The 21,932-nt window shown below is 37.5% G+C and overlaps 1 protein-coding gene across 1 annotated transcript in view; it reads right to left on the bottom strand.

Annotated features, from left to right (window-relative positions):
- Positions 1-4,243: 4,243 nt before the first annotated feature.
- Positions 4,244-21,932, bottom strand: part of RDX (radixin) — a 35,919-nt gene continuing 18,230 nt past the window's right edge. The window contains exons 4-14 of the mRNA XM_031606207.2: positions 19,534-19,629; positions 17,998-18,272; positions 16,027-16,110; positions 15,400-15,546; positions 13,830-13,926; positions 13,061-13,224; positions 12,278-12,408; positions 9,240-9,400; positions 8,453-8,545; positions 7,575-7,817; positions 4,244-6,605 (exon numbers count right to left, since the gene is read on the bottom strand). Coding sequence (XP_031462067.1) covers positions 6,441-6,605; positions 7,575-7,817; positions 8,453-8,545; positions 9,240-9,400; positions 12,278-12,408; positions 13,061-13,224; positions 13,830-13,926; positions 15,400-15,546; positions 16,027-16,110; positions 17,998-18,272; positions 19,534-19,629 — 1,656 coding nt within the window. The 3' untranslated portion in view covers positions 4,244-6,440. The remainder of the gene's footprint in view (positions 6,606-7,574; positions 7,818-8,452; positions 8,546-9,239; positions 9,401-12,277; positions 12,409-13,060; positions 13,225-13,829; positions 13,927-15,399; positions 15,547-16,026; positions 16,111-17,997; positions 18,273-19,533; positions 19,630-21,932) is intronic.

The following is a 21,932-nucleotide window of genomic DNA, read 5'->3' as shown; positions in this document are numbered from 1 at the left end:
CAGTGCTTATGTGCCAGCTTCCATCAGGGTGACCTGCAGCAGAGGTTTGAAGGCAGGCAAAAACACGGCTGTGACTCTTCCAAACAAGAATCCGCAGGAAAAGCTTTGTGAGTTCATTTTTTCACTCTAGGGAGTGTTTGTACAGCACTTTCAGGCACACAGTCTGATTTTTGAGTGCTGCTATTTGGAGCCAAGGGATTGGACACAATGATCTCTATAGGCCCCTTCCAACTCAGGATACTCCACGATTCTGTTCCAGTCCTTTCCCTTGCATAGCCCAGCCACACAGACGAGCTACACAATACAACTAGGTTTCCTCTCCCAGGTGCTCAGAGAATCACAGAACGGCCTGGGTTGAAAAGGACCACAATGATCGAGTTTCAACCCCCTGCTATGTGCAGGGTCACCAACCACCAGACCAGGCTGCCCAGAGCCACATCCAGCCTGGCCTTGAATGCCTCCAGGGATGGGGCATCCACAACTTTCATGAGCAACCTGTTTAGGCTCACGGTTGAGCCTCGTGGGTAGAAACAGTGACTCGTATCTTCTCTGATCTTCTGAAAGCATTAATATGCTTGTTTTTGTGACATTTTCTGTTCTTCAGAATGCTACTAGGAATTGTTATATAGTCAACATGTTTATTTCTTGTATAAGGTGGCATATATCAATTCACCATGCATGCCTGGTACATGTAGCCAGAATTAACCCAGAGATTATTCCAAGAAGCAGCAGAAGTAGTTCTGAATTTAAGAACTATGTGTTACCGTGTTTTGTAGAAAAGATCCCAAAGGCAAAAGAAGAAAGAGTCGTGTTTTCAAATGATGCAGAGAAGCGTAACTGGCACTTGGGAGCACTGCTCAAAGGAGAAGAGATCCAGGAAGTTAAAACATGAATTAAACTGAACTATCAATTATAGGAAGCAAAGTAGAGGTGCAGATTAACAGTATAAACATTTCTGTTTCAGAACTTTTCTGATGTGTGAACAACCTTGCTTTCCCATCCCAAATCCATAGTACACTGAATCTATTCAAACACAAATTGATTTATTTACAGTAACAAAGAGGTAAACAGGACAGACCAGTCCGTGTTCTTTGGACGTTGTTTACCTGCACATTCTAGACTTAGAATCATAGAATTGCTCAGGTTGGAAAAGACCTTAAAGATCATCAAGTCCAACCACAACCTGACCATATGACTTACTGCGTCGAAGATCGAAGTCGAAGTGCACTTGGCAGAAAAGCTTTCAGCTTCAGCCCTGATGCAAATGAACCTTGTTCTGGCAATACAACTGCAATTACCATATTCATAGAGATTAATTAATTAGAAGTGTTGCTTAGATAAAAGTAAACCTAGACTATTTCAACTCATCAAGATAACATACTTCAGGGAAACATTTGACAGAAATCAGCCTTCTACTGGAAGCTTAGTTTAGCAGAAAACTATTGATGTTATATAATAAGATGCTAAATCTCATATCAAATTTAGTGAAGAAATGGGGGTGATTAAGAAGTACGAAAGCTGAGGCCACAGGGAGCTGCAGACCTGATAAGCAGACTCATTTGCAGTCTCAGAGCCTGTCATGAGATCATTGCTTCACATGTGGATTCATGCTGCTGGGACAAGCAATGGGGCAATAAGAACAGTGCACGTACACAGCACATCCTGTGAAATCAGAAGTGCTCTTTGCAGAAGGCAAAAATATCAGACTGCAGAGCATGTCTTCTGCTGAAATTTAACCAGCTATACAGTGGTCAGTCTGGGTACACAAGGTTTTAAAGAACTCCAAGATCTCTCAGTGCTGGGCAGCAGGCTTCCTATAGGCCTTGAGAAATTCTTCAGATAATAGCAAGCCCTCTGGTGTAAAAAGAACAGTTTTAAACAAGAGCCATGTAGTTGTCCCACCTCTGAACTTGATGCCTTTTCACCCGATCCACTTCTCCACAGAGTACATGGAACTTTAACTGTTACGCACACGCACACTAGGGACCTTTGCATCAATCAGGCCATCTCTTCTGATGTGCATTTCCACCTCCCCTTGTTTCTTCTGCTGCCTAACGCCTACTGCTGTGAGCAGAAACTGATATGTTACTTACAAAAGCCAACAGAAGCACCTAATGGAATCCCAGAGGTTCCAGACATTCCATTCCTTCGCTAACTCTCCCTTTGCTATGAGCCAGGTAGCCATAAGCTACCTCCTCCTGAATGTCTGCAATACTGCAGGTAATGCTGTAAGTATGGTGATCTCTTACTGACAGGAAATGTGGTGCTTTGGAGCCTTGAAAGAAAAATATGTTATTGTTTTGGGGGACTTTGTTTTTGAGAGTCTACTCACGTTAAATGAAGCTTCTATATTTGATAACGTTGGCATTCCTGAGGAAGGAAAAAAAACAGTAGAACGACTCAAAGTTTCTCTAATCTCACTTCAAAAGAATGTAGAACCTACAGACAGTAAACTGAACAAAAGCGATAGACTCCACAAATGAAAATAAAACTCAGTCAGCTGGTCTACACTTACAGATCTGAGCTCAGCTCTATGAGATGGAAAACACAATTCCTAACAAATCAGTTGCTGAATTCCCTGAATAACTCTCACACAGTGAATTTACAGATGCTGCAAGAATACACTGAGGAGTCCCTGACACAAGTGAACAAGCCTTCAGGTTAATGATCCTAATTCAACGCGTGCTCTCTCTTCTTAATAGCCACCCTTTTCTCGGTCACATCCACCCTTCACTACGACACTGTCCCCTGCAGCCCTGAGATGCTCCTTGCTGCTGACTGGCTCCCCAAACCCAATCAAGCAGTGGGCAGGGGAGATGCTGCAGAGCCCTTGGGGCAGAGCAGACACTGCCCAGCAGGCACCCAGCAGGGTGGGCAGCCAGAACACCTCCTCACCCTGACTGGCACAGCACAGCAGGTGGGAGGCAGATCCTCTGCACGTCTAACACAGGTAGCAAATATGCTCTGAAGAGTTAAAAAAAAGTCTGTCTGTATATTAATCTATTAACACTGACCACATTTTCCTGAAAAATTTTATCCAAATACATTACACTATTGGACAATTTCTACTAATAAACATTGTATCAGATTCTTTCAAAAGGAAGATATTTTATTTTCTTGTGTTGGTATTCCTACCCAGAAAGCACTTGAATGCTAGCATTAACCAGCTGATTCCACGGGTCTCTCTCATCTCAGTTAAACCCTCCAGTTCTTGAAACAAACTCAGTGTCTAAGGAGAACTGAAGGTCTTCTGTATTTTCCACACTTAAAGACAGAAAATCATGCTCGCATGGAAGCTCACTTTCAAAAGCAAAAGATTTCATTAGTGTGGCCTGTAAATAGTAGCACTGCTCTACGTTGTTTTCTCTCCACCTCAAGAGCATACTTGAAGAAACCCTCTCAGAGCACACACCTCCCCTTCCAAGCACAACACCCTTAAGTTACATTCCCATGCAGAAGCTAACAGATGAGAAACTTGAATCTAAAGATTCAGCAAAAGGGGCTCCAAGAAGGAAGTATAAAGCTAATACCAAGCACAATTAAATGTATCAAGTGCTTTAATTTATCACAATTCTACTACATAGAGTAATAAAAAGGGTTATGTGCTTACACTTGAGTGCAAGGGCAAATACAAGATGGAATAAAACATCACCTGAAAGGAGGTCTAATTTAGGTGAGACCTGCTTAGCAGAGTAATTAGCACACTTTACACAAAACTGTTTCTGCCCTTCTATTAGTGCAGCAGAAGGATGAGAAAGCATCAATCTGCCATTACAGAGAATGCAGGCCCTGCGTATATTTGACAGAGTCCCCTGCCTTGATGTGTAGAGTCATAAAAAGAAGTTTCTTCATGTTTAAAACAAGACATTGACCTATAATTAAACTTAATTTATCCTGGGGCTAAACCATGTGTAGGCAGTGATTGGAAGTTCTTACATTACTTATTTGGCTCCTATGTGGCCAAATTACTCTTCAACAGAACCCATTTGCCCCAATAATTCAAATCTTGTTCTGACTCAACAGCCACCAGTGCTTCCTCCCAATTGTATGTGCTGATTTCATAAGTGGAATGTCAATCCCTAGGGATACAATTGAAGAAATTTTATTTTTACATTTCAATTTGACTGACCTGTGAAACAAAAGACTGATTACCTTCTACACTGCTCTGGAAAAAGCTTAATACATTCAGCAAAGCTGTTTGGGGAAAAAAAAAGTGCATTAAATAACAACAGCGGACCTCAGAGAAATTTACTGTATCTCTTTATTGTTAACCAATGAATGTTATCCAAAATAGTAGATGTAATTGTAGCTTAATTGTACAACACAAAACAGGATGCTAAAGGAAAAAGCACGTGGAAAATTATTTCACCAAGTAATCATTCAATGTACTCTTAGTATTCCTGCACCAGTAAGCGCTCCCAGCCGCTGGTGACAGCAGCTATTACCACTTTGTTCACTGAAAATCTGTATTACAAATGGTTGTTCCTGGTTGTTTTTAGAAAAAAAAAAAATCACACAGCTTTATAAATGGATCTAATCCATTTAGCCCTACTCTATATACTGTAGGTTTATGAACAGCAAACTTTCCTGTTATTTTTCCCCAACGCTGAAACTGATGTATCAGTGTTAGTGCACACTTCCCAGGGAAAAACAAGGACTCAGTGGAAGCACAGTATTTCACCTGCTATGGCAAACTATCCAAATACTCCAGGAAATTGCTCGTGTTTCAGTGGATGAAGCCCGTGAAACAGCAACTATACTTACAATGCACTGCAAGTAGAAACACCAGCTTCCACCAAGCAGCATTCTGAAGCACGTGTACACCATTTGCACATCAGTCCTCAAGGTTAACGAGATATGTTTAGCCCCACCAAAATCAAAAATATATTAATGTATTTTTATTTTAATTTCGTGATGTCACCCCACATAGCCAACCTTTAACTCTGCAAAATAAAAAAACTTAGTTGGACTGTTCATAAGAAAATTAAACCTATTGTGCATGAAAAAAATGTTTAATAAAATGGCAAATTTTAATAGATAAGTGTAAATTTATGAGTGCATAATATCAAACAGAAAAGAGCTGAACCATCCTCAGAGAAAGCAGGGTTCTTCCATTGTAGATATTTACTAAGGTACTCTAACAGAAGGAACAACTGCACATTAACTGTGAAGATATTTCTGAAGTTCATTTCCTAGGATTTCTCAAATGAAAAAAAAAAAGGAAAAAAGGAGCAAGTCTCCTTTTCAAGAAGGAAAGGACTTAATGATCTGACATCAGATATGACAGTAACAATACTAGCTTCACTCAAAACTGAAGCTATAAATACTTTTAACTCCAATTCTGGGAACTTTCATTTTGTATTTTGTAATCCAACACCGAATTAACTCATATGCACTTTCTACACCCCTCCCAGAAGATATTATACCAGTGACAGGTTACAGCTTTAAAAAAAATACAAGATGCTTTTACAATTTAAGCTCAACAAAAGGCAGTTAAACAGCATTTAGCACTATAATTCCATCTTAATGTCAAAGAAAATGCTAGGAGCAAGGGCTCCTAGTATTTATGATATTACTACATAGTGACAGAGCTTTTTCATGGTGTTTGAAGGACCAGTCATCATGTATGTAGTAGTGAGGTAGGATACTGTCCCCTCCCTGGGACTGATGTTTTCATATGCTCCCTTGCCAGAAAGGTCCAGGGTCTCCCTACTGCAAATAAAATAATTACAAGCAAATAGCATACAAAGCTTTTTTTTTTGTTGTTTTTGCATTTTGTTGCATTTAAACACTTTGAGTATCTAAAATAATCACCTAGGGAAAAGCAATACATATTCCAGCCTATCAGCAGTCATGTGCTGCCTACAGGTAGTGTTCCATTTAGAAAAACATCTGGAACTACCACCTGCCATCCAGACCTTTGTGAACAGGTAGGCAAAGAAAACCATCAATGATGACAGGACATGAAACACCGAAGAATTTCATTTGGGAGGCAAAAAAAGAAACTGAAAGTCAGCAATATCAAACTCTTCATGGTGTACCTATATTGAAAAATTTAATGTCAAACTTCATCATCCTGAAATAGTACCTATCCAGTTTTGGTTGAGCTCCTTTATTCTTTAATGTTTAAGCAGTATGTACACTTGTCAATCATCATACACTTCACATCAGTTTTCAAAGAAAAAACTACAAAACAAAACTGAAGACACGATGGGGAAAAAATTGCTATTATTCTCCACACCCTCCCCCTGCAAAGCTAGGGATGACAGACTGCCTTACTGTTGAATAGCTTCCCCTAAATTTGTCTTTAACCACTGTAGTCAAACTGGTATTAAGTGCTTTGGCAAAGTGGGGTGCAATCCATCAAAACTGCAAAGGCCTGCTTTTTTCTCTGTTGGTGGTTCAGCTTTACGAGGAACATATATGCAAAATAACAGCTCTCACATTGCTTCAAACTCATCAATACGCTGCTTTGTATTGCCTTGTCGGATTTGTCGAAGAGTCTTGTACTTATCACGGCCTGCTTTAACATTCTCAGCATGAAGGACATCATTTTGTGTTTTCTTGGTTTCATCTCTGGCTTGGGCCAATTCAGAACTTAAAGCCTGTTGAATAAAATATTTGAATTTAAGTGCTTTAACTAATCTTTTCATGATTCTGGAATTTCTGGTAATACCTATCCTGCAGTTTGGATAGGGATTCCAGAACATCAACCAAAGTAGTACTGTCTGTACTCTTCAGTAACTAAAGCTGTAAGGTCTATCAAAAAGACTGTAGAATGAAGATGATGACAGCACAAGATTCCTTCCTTATAGATATGTGAGCATCAAACAAACAAAAAACCACAACCTTATAACCTAACATCCAAGAACAGAGGGACCAGCAAGATAAAACAGGAAAATTACATTATTTCTATTTCTGCTTGACTGAAGACAGCACACTCATCTCCCTGATTCTGTCAGTGACTGGGCAAGTAGAAAAGATGCATTATGGAATCACACTATTAAAATACTGCTACCAGAAAAAGAAGCAACTTTCCACTTCTTTCATTTCCTTCCCAAACAGATATTTCATAACGTGGCAAATTGTCACATTAGACGTTATACTTTGAGAGATAAGACTGATCTAAGAGGAAATGCTCTTTCAGGGAAATAAGATTCATCCTCAAGGGGAATATTTCAGTCTCTACTTTCATGATATCTGTCAGCAGCGAATAAACCCAAATACTATTAAGCAAGCATCTGTTCATACTAATCAATAGATTTCAGAGCTCAAAAAGAAAGCGTTAATCTTTAACGTTCAGTATCCCCGCCGTTATACAATTACTTGTAATCTTCACTGTCCAGTGTGACAACATACTAATACTTCTAAGCTACAAAGCATGATCTTCCATCTGGTCTTTCCATTTATTCTGCTCTGTAGCACTATGAATGATACTGGTTAAGTTAGTAATAAAACCCAGTAACTGATAAGGGTGCTTCCTTGGCACACCAAACTTCAGTGAGACCTTTTAAAAATAAAGAATGAAAACCCAAAGCCTGAATTATGTTGATACAAATATATGTCTTCATTACCTGGAGCTGTTTCTTAACACGTTCATTTTTCTGTGTTTCCGTTACCCGTTCCTCCTCACTCCTGTGATTCATGACACCATCAGAAGACAGTTCTGCACTGGCTTCAGCATTGTTTTCATCGTGTTCATCGTGTTCGTTCTCTGTTGGAGGAATAACTGGTGGAGGAGGAGGCGGAGGAGGAGCAGACATCACAGATTTTAGTTCTTCTTTGGTCTTTTCTAAGTCCTCCTGGGCTGCAAAAGCCTAAATACAGTAAACAAGACAGTATTTTCAAAGTTGATTTAAAGTAGTTAATAATTCACAAGAAATAATTGAGAAATCTCTCCTCCCAGGAGAGATGCCCCAGTTCTTTCATCAGCTTGGTGGCCCTTTTATGGACTGTCTCAAGTATATCCAAGTTTCTCCTCTACTGGGGAGCCCAGAACTAAGCACAGTACTTGAAGTGTGGCCACAGAAGAGCTGAGAATTTTGCTTTATAACCTAGTGATGTTTTATGTGCCTTTGTTCTAATTCTGATCCATCTTTTCACCACTACTCATGATTTTTTATTATTTTATTTACACCTCCCTTTTAATGTGCTTCTTTTCCAGCACAAAGCTTCAATCCATCACCCCACGTAAGAAAGCCATTTTAAATCTTTGATCATATATTTGTGATAAGAACCCCCCCCTTTCCTGTTTATCTGTGAATTAAATATAAGTACAAAGTGGCTTCAAATAAAAAAAAAAAAGAGAACAAAACTCTTTGAAAAAAAAAAAAAAGCTTCTCTAAGGCCTGAAGGGAATGAGACCCAATCCCATGGAATTTCACTGCTATTTCTTCAGTTATCTCCCTTAGCTTCTCTTAAGGTCTGACTTCCCACAACATGAGCTCATTACTTTGTGCTGCCACTCTGAGGCTTCCTCCTCTTTTTTTTTCTTGGCCTCCTCCAGAAGTGCAATCTTGGCAGTGAATTCAGCAAGTTCTGCTGCCTAAAACAAAAACAAAGAGGACAGAAGTTTTAGTTCAATACCACTTCAGCTCTGCAGTGGAAGAGAGCAGAGCCTTTGAAGGGAGTCATTTATCATTCATCACTGCTCTGCTTATTAAAAATAGAAATTTTAAACATGTATGACAGACAAAGAGAGTCAGTATTTTTGTCTGATAGGAGACTGTCTGGGATGGGGAATAATCTATCTTCTTCACTTCCAAACTTGCTGGGAAATAAAGACCTGCAGTTACAAATTACCATTTGGCACTGTTTCAGTTTAATACAGCTCTAACAGTTTCAACAAAAAGCTGATGACTTTAGATGATAATCTCAGTACTGTTAGGATAAATCTTGCCTCAAGCATTGTGTGCTGAGTTTAAAGACTACCAAAAGTTGTTTCACAGTTGAGAAATATTTTCCTATAAAACTGTCATTCCATTCTCATTTACCACGTGCAATTCTTCAGTAAGAAGTCGTCTAGCACAGAATGCAAGAAGATAATGCTCTAAGCAGAGTAAAACCTAAGAGATTTGGGCTTTTTTTTTTTTTTTTTTTGAAGTCCCACAACAGTCGGTAACAAAGCTTGGGGTACTTCACAAACTTGTTCATTTTACAAAATAGATGTAACCAAAATCCCTATGCAAATTTCAATTACGTTTTTCCATTTGCTTCAATGCAAGATTAAAGGTTCTTACTAGCTGCTCCTGGTTCTTCATTTGATCAGCTGCCTGTTTGGCTAGAGCAGCTTTAGCTTCTTCAGCTGCTCGGCGCTCCTTTTCCAGGCGCTCTGCTTCTTCTTTTGCACGTTTTCGCTCCTGATCCAGTTCTAGAGCTTTTCTGGTCTGTTCCTCTAGCTCTGCCGAAGGGACAGTTTGCAGGCAACATATCTTTATTTCATTCTTACTCATATGTAACACAGATAACAGCTACCACAAAGCTTTACGAGACTGCCTCAACTGAGCCTGACTTAAGCTAAGAACTGCCAGCACATCCCCTGAAGATAAACTTCATGTCTAGTTTTGTTTTTTTGTTTTTTTTTTTTACCCTCTTTAATACACACTTTGGATGTATTTCACCTCATAGCTCAGAGTTGCAGAAAGTTATCAGCTTCCTGATAAATAGATAGATAAACACACACCAATCACTTACAGATGAGTTTCTACATATATTAAATCACCCTGTTACCACAAAAAAGCCAAAGACTTCTACTCCATTGAAATGCTTTCCAAGATTATCTTAAATGCGGCTGACATTCTAGACATGCACTTCCAGCAAAATGACTGAGATCCATTTGAGAGCTCAGAAAACAGACTTCCAAATAGCGCAACAAGGAAAAACTGAAATCAAGGAAGGGATAACAGTTGTCTAGCTGCCTGGTTAGGAAAATACTGCAAGCTAAAGGGCAGAACTCTGACGTAAGGGAGTTAAGAGAAAACAAGAGGTACTGTAATTTCAAGGGAAGAATTGAACAGGGAATTTTTTTTTTAATAATCAAAATTTGAAGGCCCAAATCAGGGGCACTGCATTACAGGTATGGTGAGTTGTACAATGCAGTACCTACAAAACTAAATAAAATGTGCCAATGTTTAAAAACACTATTTGAACAGACAAAACCTTCCAGTGAAGATGGAGAACACTAAGTTATCACATTAACTACAGGACAAAGGGACCATTTATTATAAAAATGAGTCCATATGTGAAAAGAATGCTAAACAGGCTAGTAACGTGTATGATGTAATACATCAGATAGACTATGTTGCCTATAAATGTTACCAGAATTGAGAAATTATTTCCCCTTCTCCTTTTACTTATTTTTGATAGTTTTATATTTATATTCTTTCCTTTAGAACAATCTTCTTCATAGTATGTTGTTAAATCAAAAGAAAGAACAATTTCTATCATAGTAACTTATTACTGAAGGTATTTCCAAATAAAGTGCTTAACGACTTTAACATAGCAAGAGTCTTATTTTTTCTTTATTACAATCAAGATTGAGCACACACTGTTTAACTTAATGAAATAATTCCAAATGATACTGTATTCCATTCTGAATGACATTCTCAGAACATAGTTAGAGACCAAGAGGTGCTTCCTGAGTGTTCTTTGAAAACACAGCTCTCAAGAACTCTAAGCTACAGTGTGATTTCTGTTCAAGTTCTCCAGAATTTCAAGGTTTTGACATTTATGTCCTGCTCTTGCAAAAGCAGCAACTGGAACACGATCACCAAGGCAGAGTGGCTTTGCAAACACTGCTCATTTTTAAGGTTCCTTAACATCTCCTTTCATGAAAAATACTTCAGTTGACATTTCCCCTGCTGAATGTTTTGTCCAAGATCTCTTTTTTGTTAGTTTATTTGAAATTTAGACCCAAACTTTTTAAATAAAGCAAACATGAAACTTATTTCACCAGATGGAAAAAAAAAGCCTAAAAGCCAACCAAAAAAAAGCTTTAAACCTTTTCTCAGAGAAGCTTTGGCATGAGGAGTTTAAGCAAGGGATGGATTACACACCCGGTATGTGTACCCTTCACACCAACAGAAGTGCCTTTTCAGTGCCTGGTGAAGAATGTCTGTGTTTAGTCAAACTACACACCTTTGGAAGGCTTGTGAAACTCGCTAGCAACTCACTGCTGTGAACTGAAAATGCATCTCTGACTTTTTTGCCATACTAGATGCATTCCATTTCTAAATTTAACATCTCCCTTCAACAATTCCAGCACACAGATTTTGTGTTGTCTGTCTGGATGCATCCAGCCTGTTTTTCATCAAAATACTGGGCGCTATGGAGGCAGAGCTAGAGAAAATGTAGGCATATTTGCATAGCTACAGACAGTGATTGTCTTTATCGTGCTTGAAGCCAACAGTTAAGAACAGAAGAATGAAACTTTTATGAATACAAAGCAAATCTGAAGCAAAAAAAATAAAAGATAGTAATAGGACAAGGGGAAATGGTTTTAAACTGAGACAGGGGAGGTTTAGGTTAGATATTAGGAGGAAGTTTTTCACACAGAGGGTGGTGAGGCACTGGAACAGGTTGCCCAAGGAGGTTATGGATGCCCCATCCCTGGAGGCATTCAAGACCAGGCTGGATGTGGCTCCGCACATGGCAGGGGGGTTGAAACTAGATGATCATTGTGGTCCTTTTCAACCCAGGTCTATGACTCCGTGAGAGGAGAGGGAAAGCAGTGGAGATAGTGACTGCACAGAATAGCTCAACAAAAACTGTTTACTGATCACACATAGTTTATTCACTAAAAATCCATTCAGACTTGAATTTTTAAAGTTCTCAGCACCAACAAGGGAATGGGAAAACAAAGGGAAAAGGAACTTCCAAATGAAAAGCTGAATTCAACGCAATCCTGGAGGAATTACTCTGAATAACTGTAGTCCCCTACCTCCACCAGCCTCAGATTTTCAGCACTTCAAGCATGTCATAAATCTGAGTTAAACCGTATGCTGTTTTTAGAAATGAAGATTAAGACCCTTGCTATATTAGGAATCGGTTTTATATTATGAAAACACTTAGCAACCTACCTCAACTTTCAACTTTGAAGAGAATAGCTCTTCTGAAATTAAAGCATAAACACCACTATCTTGTCTTGCCATTAAAATAAATTCAAAAAAGCAAACAGAACACCACAAACAAAAACAAACACAAACCATGGTACTGCCCTACCCAAATGAACTAAACAGTGTTATCAGATAGAACAAATCCAGGAGCAGTGAGAGCTCACCTTTCTGAGCTTTCATTGTTTGTTCCTCAATTTGCCTTAAGCGTTCCATTAATTCTTCCTTTTCACGCTCTATTCTTTCCTTTTCCTTTTCTGCAATCTCCCTCTTCTTCTTCTCATTTTCAAGTTGTGCCCTAAAAATAATAAAGTGCTTTTTTTTTTTTTTTTAAATATTAAGTACATTACTTAAATTCTACTCAGGATTCCGGTAGCATTTGTTTTCAGTTTACTCAAAGAAATACTTAATTTTCAACGTTTTTAATTCATATTCAAACATAATAACTAAGTTTCTTCATTTCAAAATACAGTGCATAAAAAGAAATTATAATCAGAACCAATTAGCAGCCTTAGTTATGGTCCAACCAGGTAAAGCCAAGATTATAGTTGCATTTTACACAATCGATGTTCCATCTGGGCTAGAAATAGTCACTGTATTTTTTGACTACACAAAAGGTAAGCTGTTATATTCTTTGCTAAACTTGCTTTCGCGGTTCACATGTAGAGTATAAAAGTCCCTAAGAATCAAGCAACAGAAACTTTAAATGTTTCACAAAAAACTTAATGAGAAACAACGGTAGAGCTACTATTACTATGCTGAAAGCTCCAAAGGGATACGGCTTTCTATTAAAACAGGTGAACCATGCCAGTGCACAGACCTGCTTATACATTACAGAAAGAAAAGCAGATGTCTTTTCCAGAATGCTAGGATGTTTGATATTCTATGACTTAGTATTCTGAAAAGGATAGAAGAATTTTCCTTCTGTTTCATGAAAGTTTGTTAATTACCTTTCCAATTGTTTCTGATGTTTCTCCTCTCTAGCCTGGGCCTTCATCTGTTGCACTTCAATTGTATCAGGTTTCCGCCTCCTCATGTACAATTCATGATTTCCCATACACAGTGCCAAAATCCGCTTGTTAATTCTCAGACGAGGTGCATAAAAAACAAAATCCTAGAAAAATATGCACATCCATCAGTTGAAAAACTCAGCTGTGATGAGAGTCAATGCATTACTGCATTCGTGCATTTGTTAAATTTAAGTTTACCAATGTTTTCATACTCTTCCTCCAAAATCCAGTCACCATAAGGAGCCTATAAGATAAATTCAAAAGCCTATTTGTGCTCCTCTATGTAGAGGTTAGCTATTTTACTCAAAATTATTTTAATTTCTAAAAGTAGTGCTATTTTCTGTGTTTCAATGCAAAAAATTTCATGTTTTGTCCCATAGAGTCTGATGGAAGGTGCTACTGTAATCCAAGCAAAAAAATCAAAAAGAAGAGGTGGGAATGCAGGGAATTCAGCATGCTACAGAGCAGCTTTTCAGTTCATCACAAAACATTAGCTGGCTTATAGAAAGAAATCTTAAGCGTCAATAAGAAGGAAGAGAGTGAAAATAAATGTACCACATTTCAATACTTGAATTTCTTTTTGATTACTGAATATTCTACCAATACAAAGAGGCATAAAATTATTTTCTTATACCACAGTACCAAAGCAGGCTCCTTCAGGCTTGAAACCCTTCACATAAAGAGGCATACTATTCTACAGACAACTTACAGGGGCCTTTTTGTCAATTGGCTTTATGACAAACTTCTTGTCATTGAAAGAGATGTTTCTTATTTCACTCCAAGGAAAACCAATCTTGGGTGTCAGCCTTCAAAGAGAAAAAGTTCTCATTAAAAGAAGAAAAAGATAGGCATTTCATTAATGTCCACTGACACATAAGCCTTATTTTCATCCTGTTTTCACTGCCACAATTAAATTACTTTTACAAAAGCTGCCAAGACAACAGTTCAAGCATATTTTAGTTAACAATTTCATATACTCATTTGATGAGTTTGTAGTAGTCAGTTTCATATTCTAATAGCACTGCAACAGAAAAAATTCAGAAATTTCAGCTTTGACATATTCTACTACCATTAAATACATGCTGAATACCACATGCTGAATACATGCCAAATACTATGATTCTTTATCAGCCAGATAATTTCCTCATCAGAGAAATGGACAACTACTTCAATAGAGATATAATTTTAGAAAAGCCAGATGTTGCAAAGACTGAAATTAGATCAGCCTTTAAAGCTGTACTTCAGTTTAACTCAGCTGTAAGATACATCTCATTACATCTCCAAAGTTCACAGTGGATTTCATCCACTTGCATTTTAAGTAGAATTAAGTTGAAAAGCCGTTACAATGCTTTGCACCAACTGCAAACTTATAACTCTGAAAAGAAATAGTTCTTAAATTACAAAATAAAAATATTTGACTCCATCACCACAGAAAGTTTTCTGAGTTTATATTATGTTAATTAAAAGTATTTTAAAAAAGGCTTAAGTATTTGATAGCTATCTATCTGAATTAAAATACCAAAAAATGGTTGATTGTTCAACCTCATCTGAACATTTCCTGAATATTTTCATCACCTTTCAGGAGTTATGTTGCCATCTAATGGCAATTAAGGCTCACAGAATTCTGTTAAGGAGCATTTACATCCAAGCACGTATTTCAGTTCAGATGACAGCTCTGATCTGGTGTTTGACATGTTTCATTTCAAATCACTGCAAAAGTACTGTTAACACCAGATACCACTAAAAGTGTCTGAAAAGAAACAAAAGAATGAGTCTGTTCTTCAGTATATTTCAGCTCTACCTGTATCTAAGTAAGGCAGAATCTGATCTCTATCAGAACAGAAGATCCATCTATTTTCCTAGATGTCTAGAAGGTTTCATTTTCAGATACCAAAGTTCTTCCTGCTCTAAGAGCTCTGTTCTTAATTACAATTCTTGCAAACTTCTCAAACACAATGTTCAGCTTCCCAATGTCCTTTTCACCCTGACTTAAGAGTCTTAACAGAGTGAAAAGTACAGGAAAAAACCTATATCAAAATGGTCTTGCTACAAATATCCATACTTAGCAACATCAATTTAAGTTTATACAGAACTCCATTCACTTCTTCTAATTGCTATTTATTTTATAAAATTAACTACTGGAATGTTTTACCTTTCACATAGATTAGAAGATCTTTGATACCCCATTTTGCTAGATGCTATTGAAATATATGCTTTTGTACAATCTCAAGTACGATTCTCCTAGGACAAAACTGTAAAAATGAGTATTTGCCACTTACTTATCATCATGTTCATAAATATTCAGACCCAATGCATCAACTCCTAGCCACAACTCAGTTCCTTTTTTATTCTTTATTTCAAAATAGTTGACTCCATACATTTCCAAATCTTGTGCTATCTTAAGGTATTCCATCATAGAATCTTCCCTGATAAAAAGAACAGAAAAAAAAAGTGTAAATGCATCGTACAGACAAGTCAGAAATAAAAATGTAAGAACAGGGGAACTACTGAGTAACTTATTAGTGAGAAATTTAGTTAGGAATCAAGCATATCTTGGAAATTCACATGTACATTGATTTAAATATTTGCAGCACTTTACACCCTCTACTCAAATACAACTTAATCTCTGCACTTTGTCTTTTCAGCCTGAGGAGAAAAGAAATAAATGTATTTCAGAAGTATGCAACTACAAACAAAGGCAGTTGACAGTCTTACCAGAAATCATTTAGGCAGCCAACAATCCAACTGCAAATTCAGCTCTCATCCAAGTTTCCATGGAAGTTTTTGATAACTGCTTATGCCAGCCAGAGCAGAAAAAGTTTCCAAGCAAAAACACCACTACCCAAAACACATCTTGATAATAAGAAATACCCTTATAGGCTTTGGAACATTCTCTATGTGATTACCTTAACATTCCCCTGTGCTCTTCATGCCAGTTCTGTATTCTCTCTTCCCACTGCTCTTTTGTCAGTTTGTGCTGTTCTAACACACTGTGAATAGAAATAATTAAATTACACTGATTATCATTTCATCTCAAACTTTTTTTTAAACCTTGTGGCACAACATATTCTTGAAGAAATTTAAACATTACTTCCTATATACTGCTCATCTTCTCACCCAAAAACACAGCTTCTAAATTTCAAAAAGAAAAACATTTAGCAAATAGTGTGGATTCACTTTTTTGTGGTATTCTATACATTCTTATTATAATACAAGTCACACCATGGCATATGGCAACTTTCAGTAAAGCCATAAAATGTAACATTTGGAACTCCCCAAAACACACAGACTTGCTAAGACCTCATACACAATGACACAAATTGGCCTTCATGTATTTGCAGATGCATTCAAGCGCCAGCAGTTTCACACAGACTTACTATCTATCTTGCTGCTGCCTAACTGGTAACTCTGAGCCAAGAAATCCACAATATTCTGACCAGTGAAAGTAACTCTATAGTTAAGGACAACTGCAAATCCTCTCACGTTTTTCCACAAGTTGAAAAGCTAGCCTGCTTTCTGAAACAAGTACTTCTGACATTACATTGTTTTGAAGTATTTTTATTAAGTACTTGAAAGTTTTCTAGCAAATCTCTGGCGACTGGAGGCAAAACAGGAGTAACTGTGCTAGGATGAATACAAAAGTGTATTCAGTTGTGCCCACTCAGCACAAACTGACACAACTCATTGAAAATGTGCTGGGAAATCATCTGAACATATGTCTACCGAAAAGAAGCATCTTAAGTATTTGAATCTGTGTTGTACACAAGCACTCCAGTGTTCCAAAGGCTGTCATCAACTTAGCAAAGACAAAGATTTGTGAACTATTATATTCAGTAATGAGTTGTACTGATTCTTAGCCTCCTTGCCTTCTACATTGCTCCAGAAGAGTACTTCCTTAGGAATCCATTGCAATAAAAAGGAAGCAAAGCAGCCAACACTTACCAAGAATTTTTTTAAAAATGAAACATTTACAGAAATATTTAAATATTTATCACATTTTGAAATGATTTTTTACTAGCTGGGAGATTCTCACACTTAGCTAATGAGCTAATCTCTACTTTTGTTTTCAAATAAAAAGATTATGTGAATCTCAAAGAAAACTGAAATTATTCCACAGTTCTCATCTCTTTAAAGATGCACTAGAGTTACATATTTAGTAAGCATACATTTGTTGACAATACACAGTCATGGATTCATTTATACTAACAAAACTATCCAGCCTTGCAAATATGTGTTGCAATGCTTCCTTTACTGCCAATGCACATCAGGAACAGTTCCAGCTGCAAGGAGGAAAGAAAAGCAACCCAGAACTATAATCCTGCTGCTTATCTTTCCTAAGCACTTAAATGAGTGACCAGTACAAAAACATTCACACAATTATGACAAGAACTCATTTTCTAAATTTTCTGTCTAGGTCAGCATTTGTAAGTTAACCACACAGCAGAAAACGTATTTTACAACTATTTCTCAGGAATTTACTATCATTTACCAAAACTTCTCACATAAGAACACCATGAAGTGAAGAAAAAGAGTAAACCTGAATAACTTAACATGATTTTAATTCAACAGAGGCAAGCCTCCAGCAATGATAGATCAGTACATATTCCACAGTACTCTGAAAATTCCACTGGCTAAATCTGTGCAGCTGGTTGAGGATGGGACAAGAAATAGGTCTCCAGAAATTCACAGTTGTGATGCTTTGATATTTAGTCTAAACTGGGATATCACTTCCTTCTAAGTTCTACCAGCAGAACATGCACTCTTAAAAAAGCTACCATTAATTGCATTTTTAACTTCATATTTTCACTGTAAGTGCACTGCAACCAAGTTTATATAGAGCAAATGATGCAAAAACACGTATTTATAGTCTGTCTCACCGCTGAGGGAGAAGCCTGTCATTGGCTAGGTAGCCTAGCTTATGTATCTCCTTATTGTAATCTCCATACTTGGACTGGACAGCATAAGAAGCAAGAAGAACAGCCGTTTCTGGTGGACAATATATCTCATCATTTAAGATAGCTTCTTTGACTTGCAGGAAGAAAAGTCTTTGTGTTATTTCCTGGATTAACTCTTCAGATACATCCTCTGGAAAAAACTTGGCCCTGAATTTAAACTGCAAAGGATTTTCTTTCCTTACATCTTGCTGGGTTACCTAAGGAAGAAAAAAAAAGAAAGAAAACGTAGGAAGAGCACTAAATGTTATAATAAATACAATAAACTGGACACCAATGACTTGTAGGAAGAAACGGAATATGTTTAATAAGGGTTCCGCAGCAAGAATTACAGCACATTAACTTAAGAGTAATGCTGAATTACTCTTTTAAAAGAAGTCTCTGTAATATTGAGCTAAATATATGTGCTTTGTTTCTGTGCAAAAATCATGGTTCCATTCATCACATTTTTTTTTTAGAACTTGCGGACAAACCTTATCATGATTTCCCTGAAGAGATCAGACGTGATCACCTTATAAGTCTAGTCTAAGCTGTCTAGTCTATAATTTATACACAAATCTTCTGTTACTTTTCTATTTTATTGGAGCTCAGCTTCCAGCACTGATAATGACAAGAAAAGATAATTTTAACATCAAATAATACAGTGATTGTTAAAAGGTAAATTCAGAATAAATTTCATACGTCCCAATTCCACATGCACCTCATTTCATATTTAATTTCACGTGCACAAGTAGTCCTTCTACAACTTTACCCCACTGGAAATTATTCTTCTGTTTGCTGGACTAGTAGAAAGTATCAAAAATGGTAACAACTTATGCTGCAACCATTCTCATGAATTTCTCATGAAGTTCAACAAGGCCAAGTAGAAGGTCCTGCACCTGAGTCAAGGCAATCCCAAACGCAGATACAGGTTGGCCAGAGAATGGCTTGACAGCAGCCCTGAGGAAAAGGATTTGGGGGTGTCAGTTGCTGAAGGTCTCAACTTAAGCCAGCAACATGAGCTTGCAGCCCAGAAGGCCAACGGTGTCCTGGGTTGCATCAAGAGAAGTGTGAGCAGCAGGCCACGGGAGGCAATTCTGCCCCTCTGCTCTTGTGAGATCCCACCTGGAGTACTGTTTTGGGCCTCCAACACCAGAAGGACACAGAGCTGTTGGAGCTGGCCCAGAGGCGGCTACAAAGATGTTAACAACTTTCTATGACAAGTCATTCATGAAGCTCAGCGGTAAACAGAGAGTGAACGGGAGGACAGGGACAAATATGGAAGCATCATCCAAAGCAGCATGGACAACAGGGTGAGAAAGCCTTCAAAACACTGTATTTTGTCATTTAAAGCAAACAAGAAGATACTTCTTGACTAAATTTGATAAATCTCACCTACAATATCAAAGCAGCAAGTTTTACTAAAGTATATTTAAAACATATAAAATTTATATATTTGCTTAAGTGCCAGGAAATGATTACCTTTTTATTTAGCTTCAGCCACGTTGAGTAGCCTTTGCTGTCCACGTACTGCAGTCCAAAAAACCAAACTTCACGAAGACCAACAGTTTTTACCACCTAAAGAAAAATGATCCACACTTATCATTGATTAGTGAATAGGAATTTTATGGTTGTTACCTTGTATAAGCCACCTCAAATTTAAATGTAACAAGATTTTTTTTTACATAGGCAACAGGAGCAAAATACATTCAAAATAAACAGCTTGTAGCCAAAGGAACAGCTCTAGCGTGCAACTTACTGCATGGATCAAACAGCCCCTGAGGAATACAAAGCTGCAAACAGGATCCTTATCTTCAGATCAACCAACAATCAAGTCTACTTCAACCAAAGGCAAGCAATGAAACTATATCACTGAATAATAACTCTGGACAAGTATGATGTAAAGAGTATGAATCACCTCCATTAGGTATTTTTGAGATCTTTAACAGTTAATGATAAAAGAGGTAAGAGATCTGGCTGATAAACCAAACAGGGATTGCCTACACAGTTTCTGATTTAGGCAAAGGCTATTAAAGAAAGAAAACTGTCCTTGAATAAAGGAAAAGCATCTTTACAGATGAACTAGATAAAGAGAAAACAAAAGATAAGCAGTCCCCACAGCAGACAATGATTACTTGTAGTGCAACCATCAGGAAGTCCCACCAGACTGCAGATGTGATCCAAAAAAAAAAAAAAGAAACTGATGTAGAAATCTGTAGAAAACCTTTCAAGATGATTCTCTGAATAGACAGTAAAAAAGAAACTTCAATAAAAGATGAAATTTAATAAAAACAAAATAATGTGCATAAATGAGGACATTTTAGTTATGTTAACAAAGCAGTTGCTTAGAGATAAAGAGCTACAATGCTGTTGTATACAAATCTATACACAAACCAGTCACACTGTCCTATAAAAGCATGCAGCAGCACTGGAAATCCTTCGGAAATATTCAAATGAAGGAACAGGGATATGGAATATCACAGCATAAACAAGACTGGAGCACTGACATGGAGAACTAAGAAAGAGGAAAATATTATACAGGTTCTTACAATGTGCATGACAATTAGGAGAACAGGAAATGACTAATCAATATTTCTCATAACGTATGAATTAACAGAATCAGATGAAATCATTACATAGGAGGTTCAAAGCCAACAAAAAGAAGCACTTCTACTCTACGAAATAGAACGAAAACACAGAACTATCTTACAAGTTCTTTGCATGGCAGGAGTATGCCTGGATTCAATAAGCAACTGATCAGAAAGGTCTAGCAAAGATTATTTAATAAGTGAACTCTGGCACCAGAAGAGGCAGTATGGCAGTAATTATGTTATGTTCTCAAGTAGAACCAAGCTGGTTTACTGAAGGCTGTTTTATTTCCATAAAACATGCATTCAGATGCATGTGAAGTAAAAAGAATTTTACACATAGATCCTCCTCCACCTTAAAAAAGGTACTATCAGGTTGTTAAACTAAAATTTGGAAAATCAGAAAGTGTCACAAGACTGCCATGCAAAATTGTTTCTGACCCCTTGCACATGTGTACAGCTCTTCACATCAACGTAAGTGCAGCTTTTTATTCTCCTCCTTTACCCTTCCACCTTCAAGCTCCACCAAAGCACAGAACTGACTGTACTCATGGATCCAACATGACTCTTTTGATGTACAGGTATTTTCTCTAAAGCTCCTACATTCCTATACCTCCTACTTTGGAACATCAGAGAAAATGAGGACAAGTTTATTTTATTGCTATTGTCTTGAGTTATGTCTGGTGTCCCAACACAGAAAATCAAAGACCTGCTGCTTCCTTTGGCACAGATTGCCTGTCAATACTTATCAAACTACCACGGCCTTAGCAGACAAATCTGAAAATGCTCTTTGCTTTGTAGCCATACGAGTGAAGCCTTGGTAGCTGACCTGCACTGTGAGCTGCAACAGAAGTCACCAAGAATCTCAGATGCTCAACTGCCCATGAGGCATAAAGAGCCAAGTGCATATGCTCTCATCAGAACACGTTTCGCTCACCTGCTGAGTACTGCCTTCAACAGAGAAGGGCATTGCACCTTATTCAAATCTATACAGTTTCTCTACTGCAATACAAGGTTACACATGCTCATAAATCAAAACTGAACACAGCTTACAAATGAGTTTGTTTTCCCTCATGCAACAAATAAGGAAAAAAAAATACGGTCTACAACTGCCATCTCAGCCCCAAAAAAACATTTCTGAAACTTTGTACCAGGATAACACAGGCAGTTACACACTGTAGTAGCGATACAAAAAACGGGTACACAATGGGAAACTTCAGGATTTAATTTATAGTTCTGCCTCAGAAGATTTATTAGATAACCTCAGGCAAGTTTTCATCACATCCATGAAAC

Source organism: Phasianus colchicus, chromosome 1 (genome assembly GCF_987193195.1).
Source record: "Phasianus colchicus chromosome 1, bPhaCol1.hap1.1, whole genome shotgun sequence".
Classification (NCBI taxonomy): Eukaryota; Metazoa; Chordata; class Aves; order Galliformes; family Phasianidae; genus Phasianus; species Phasianus colchicus.
The sequence above is the reverse complement of the archived record's forward strand: the minus strand, read 5'-3'. Positions and strand labels throughout refer to the sequence as shown.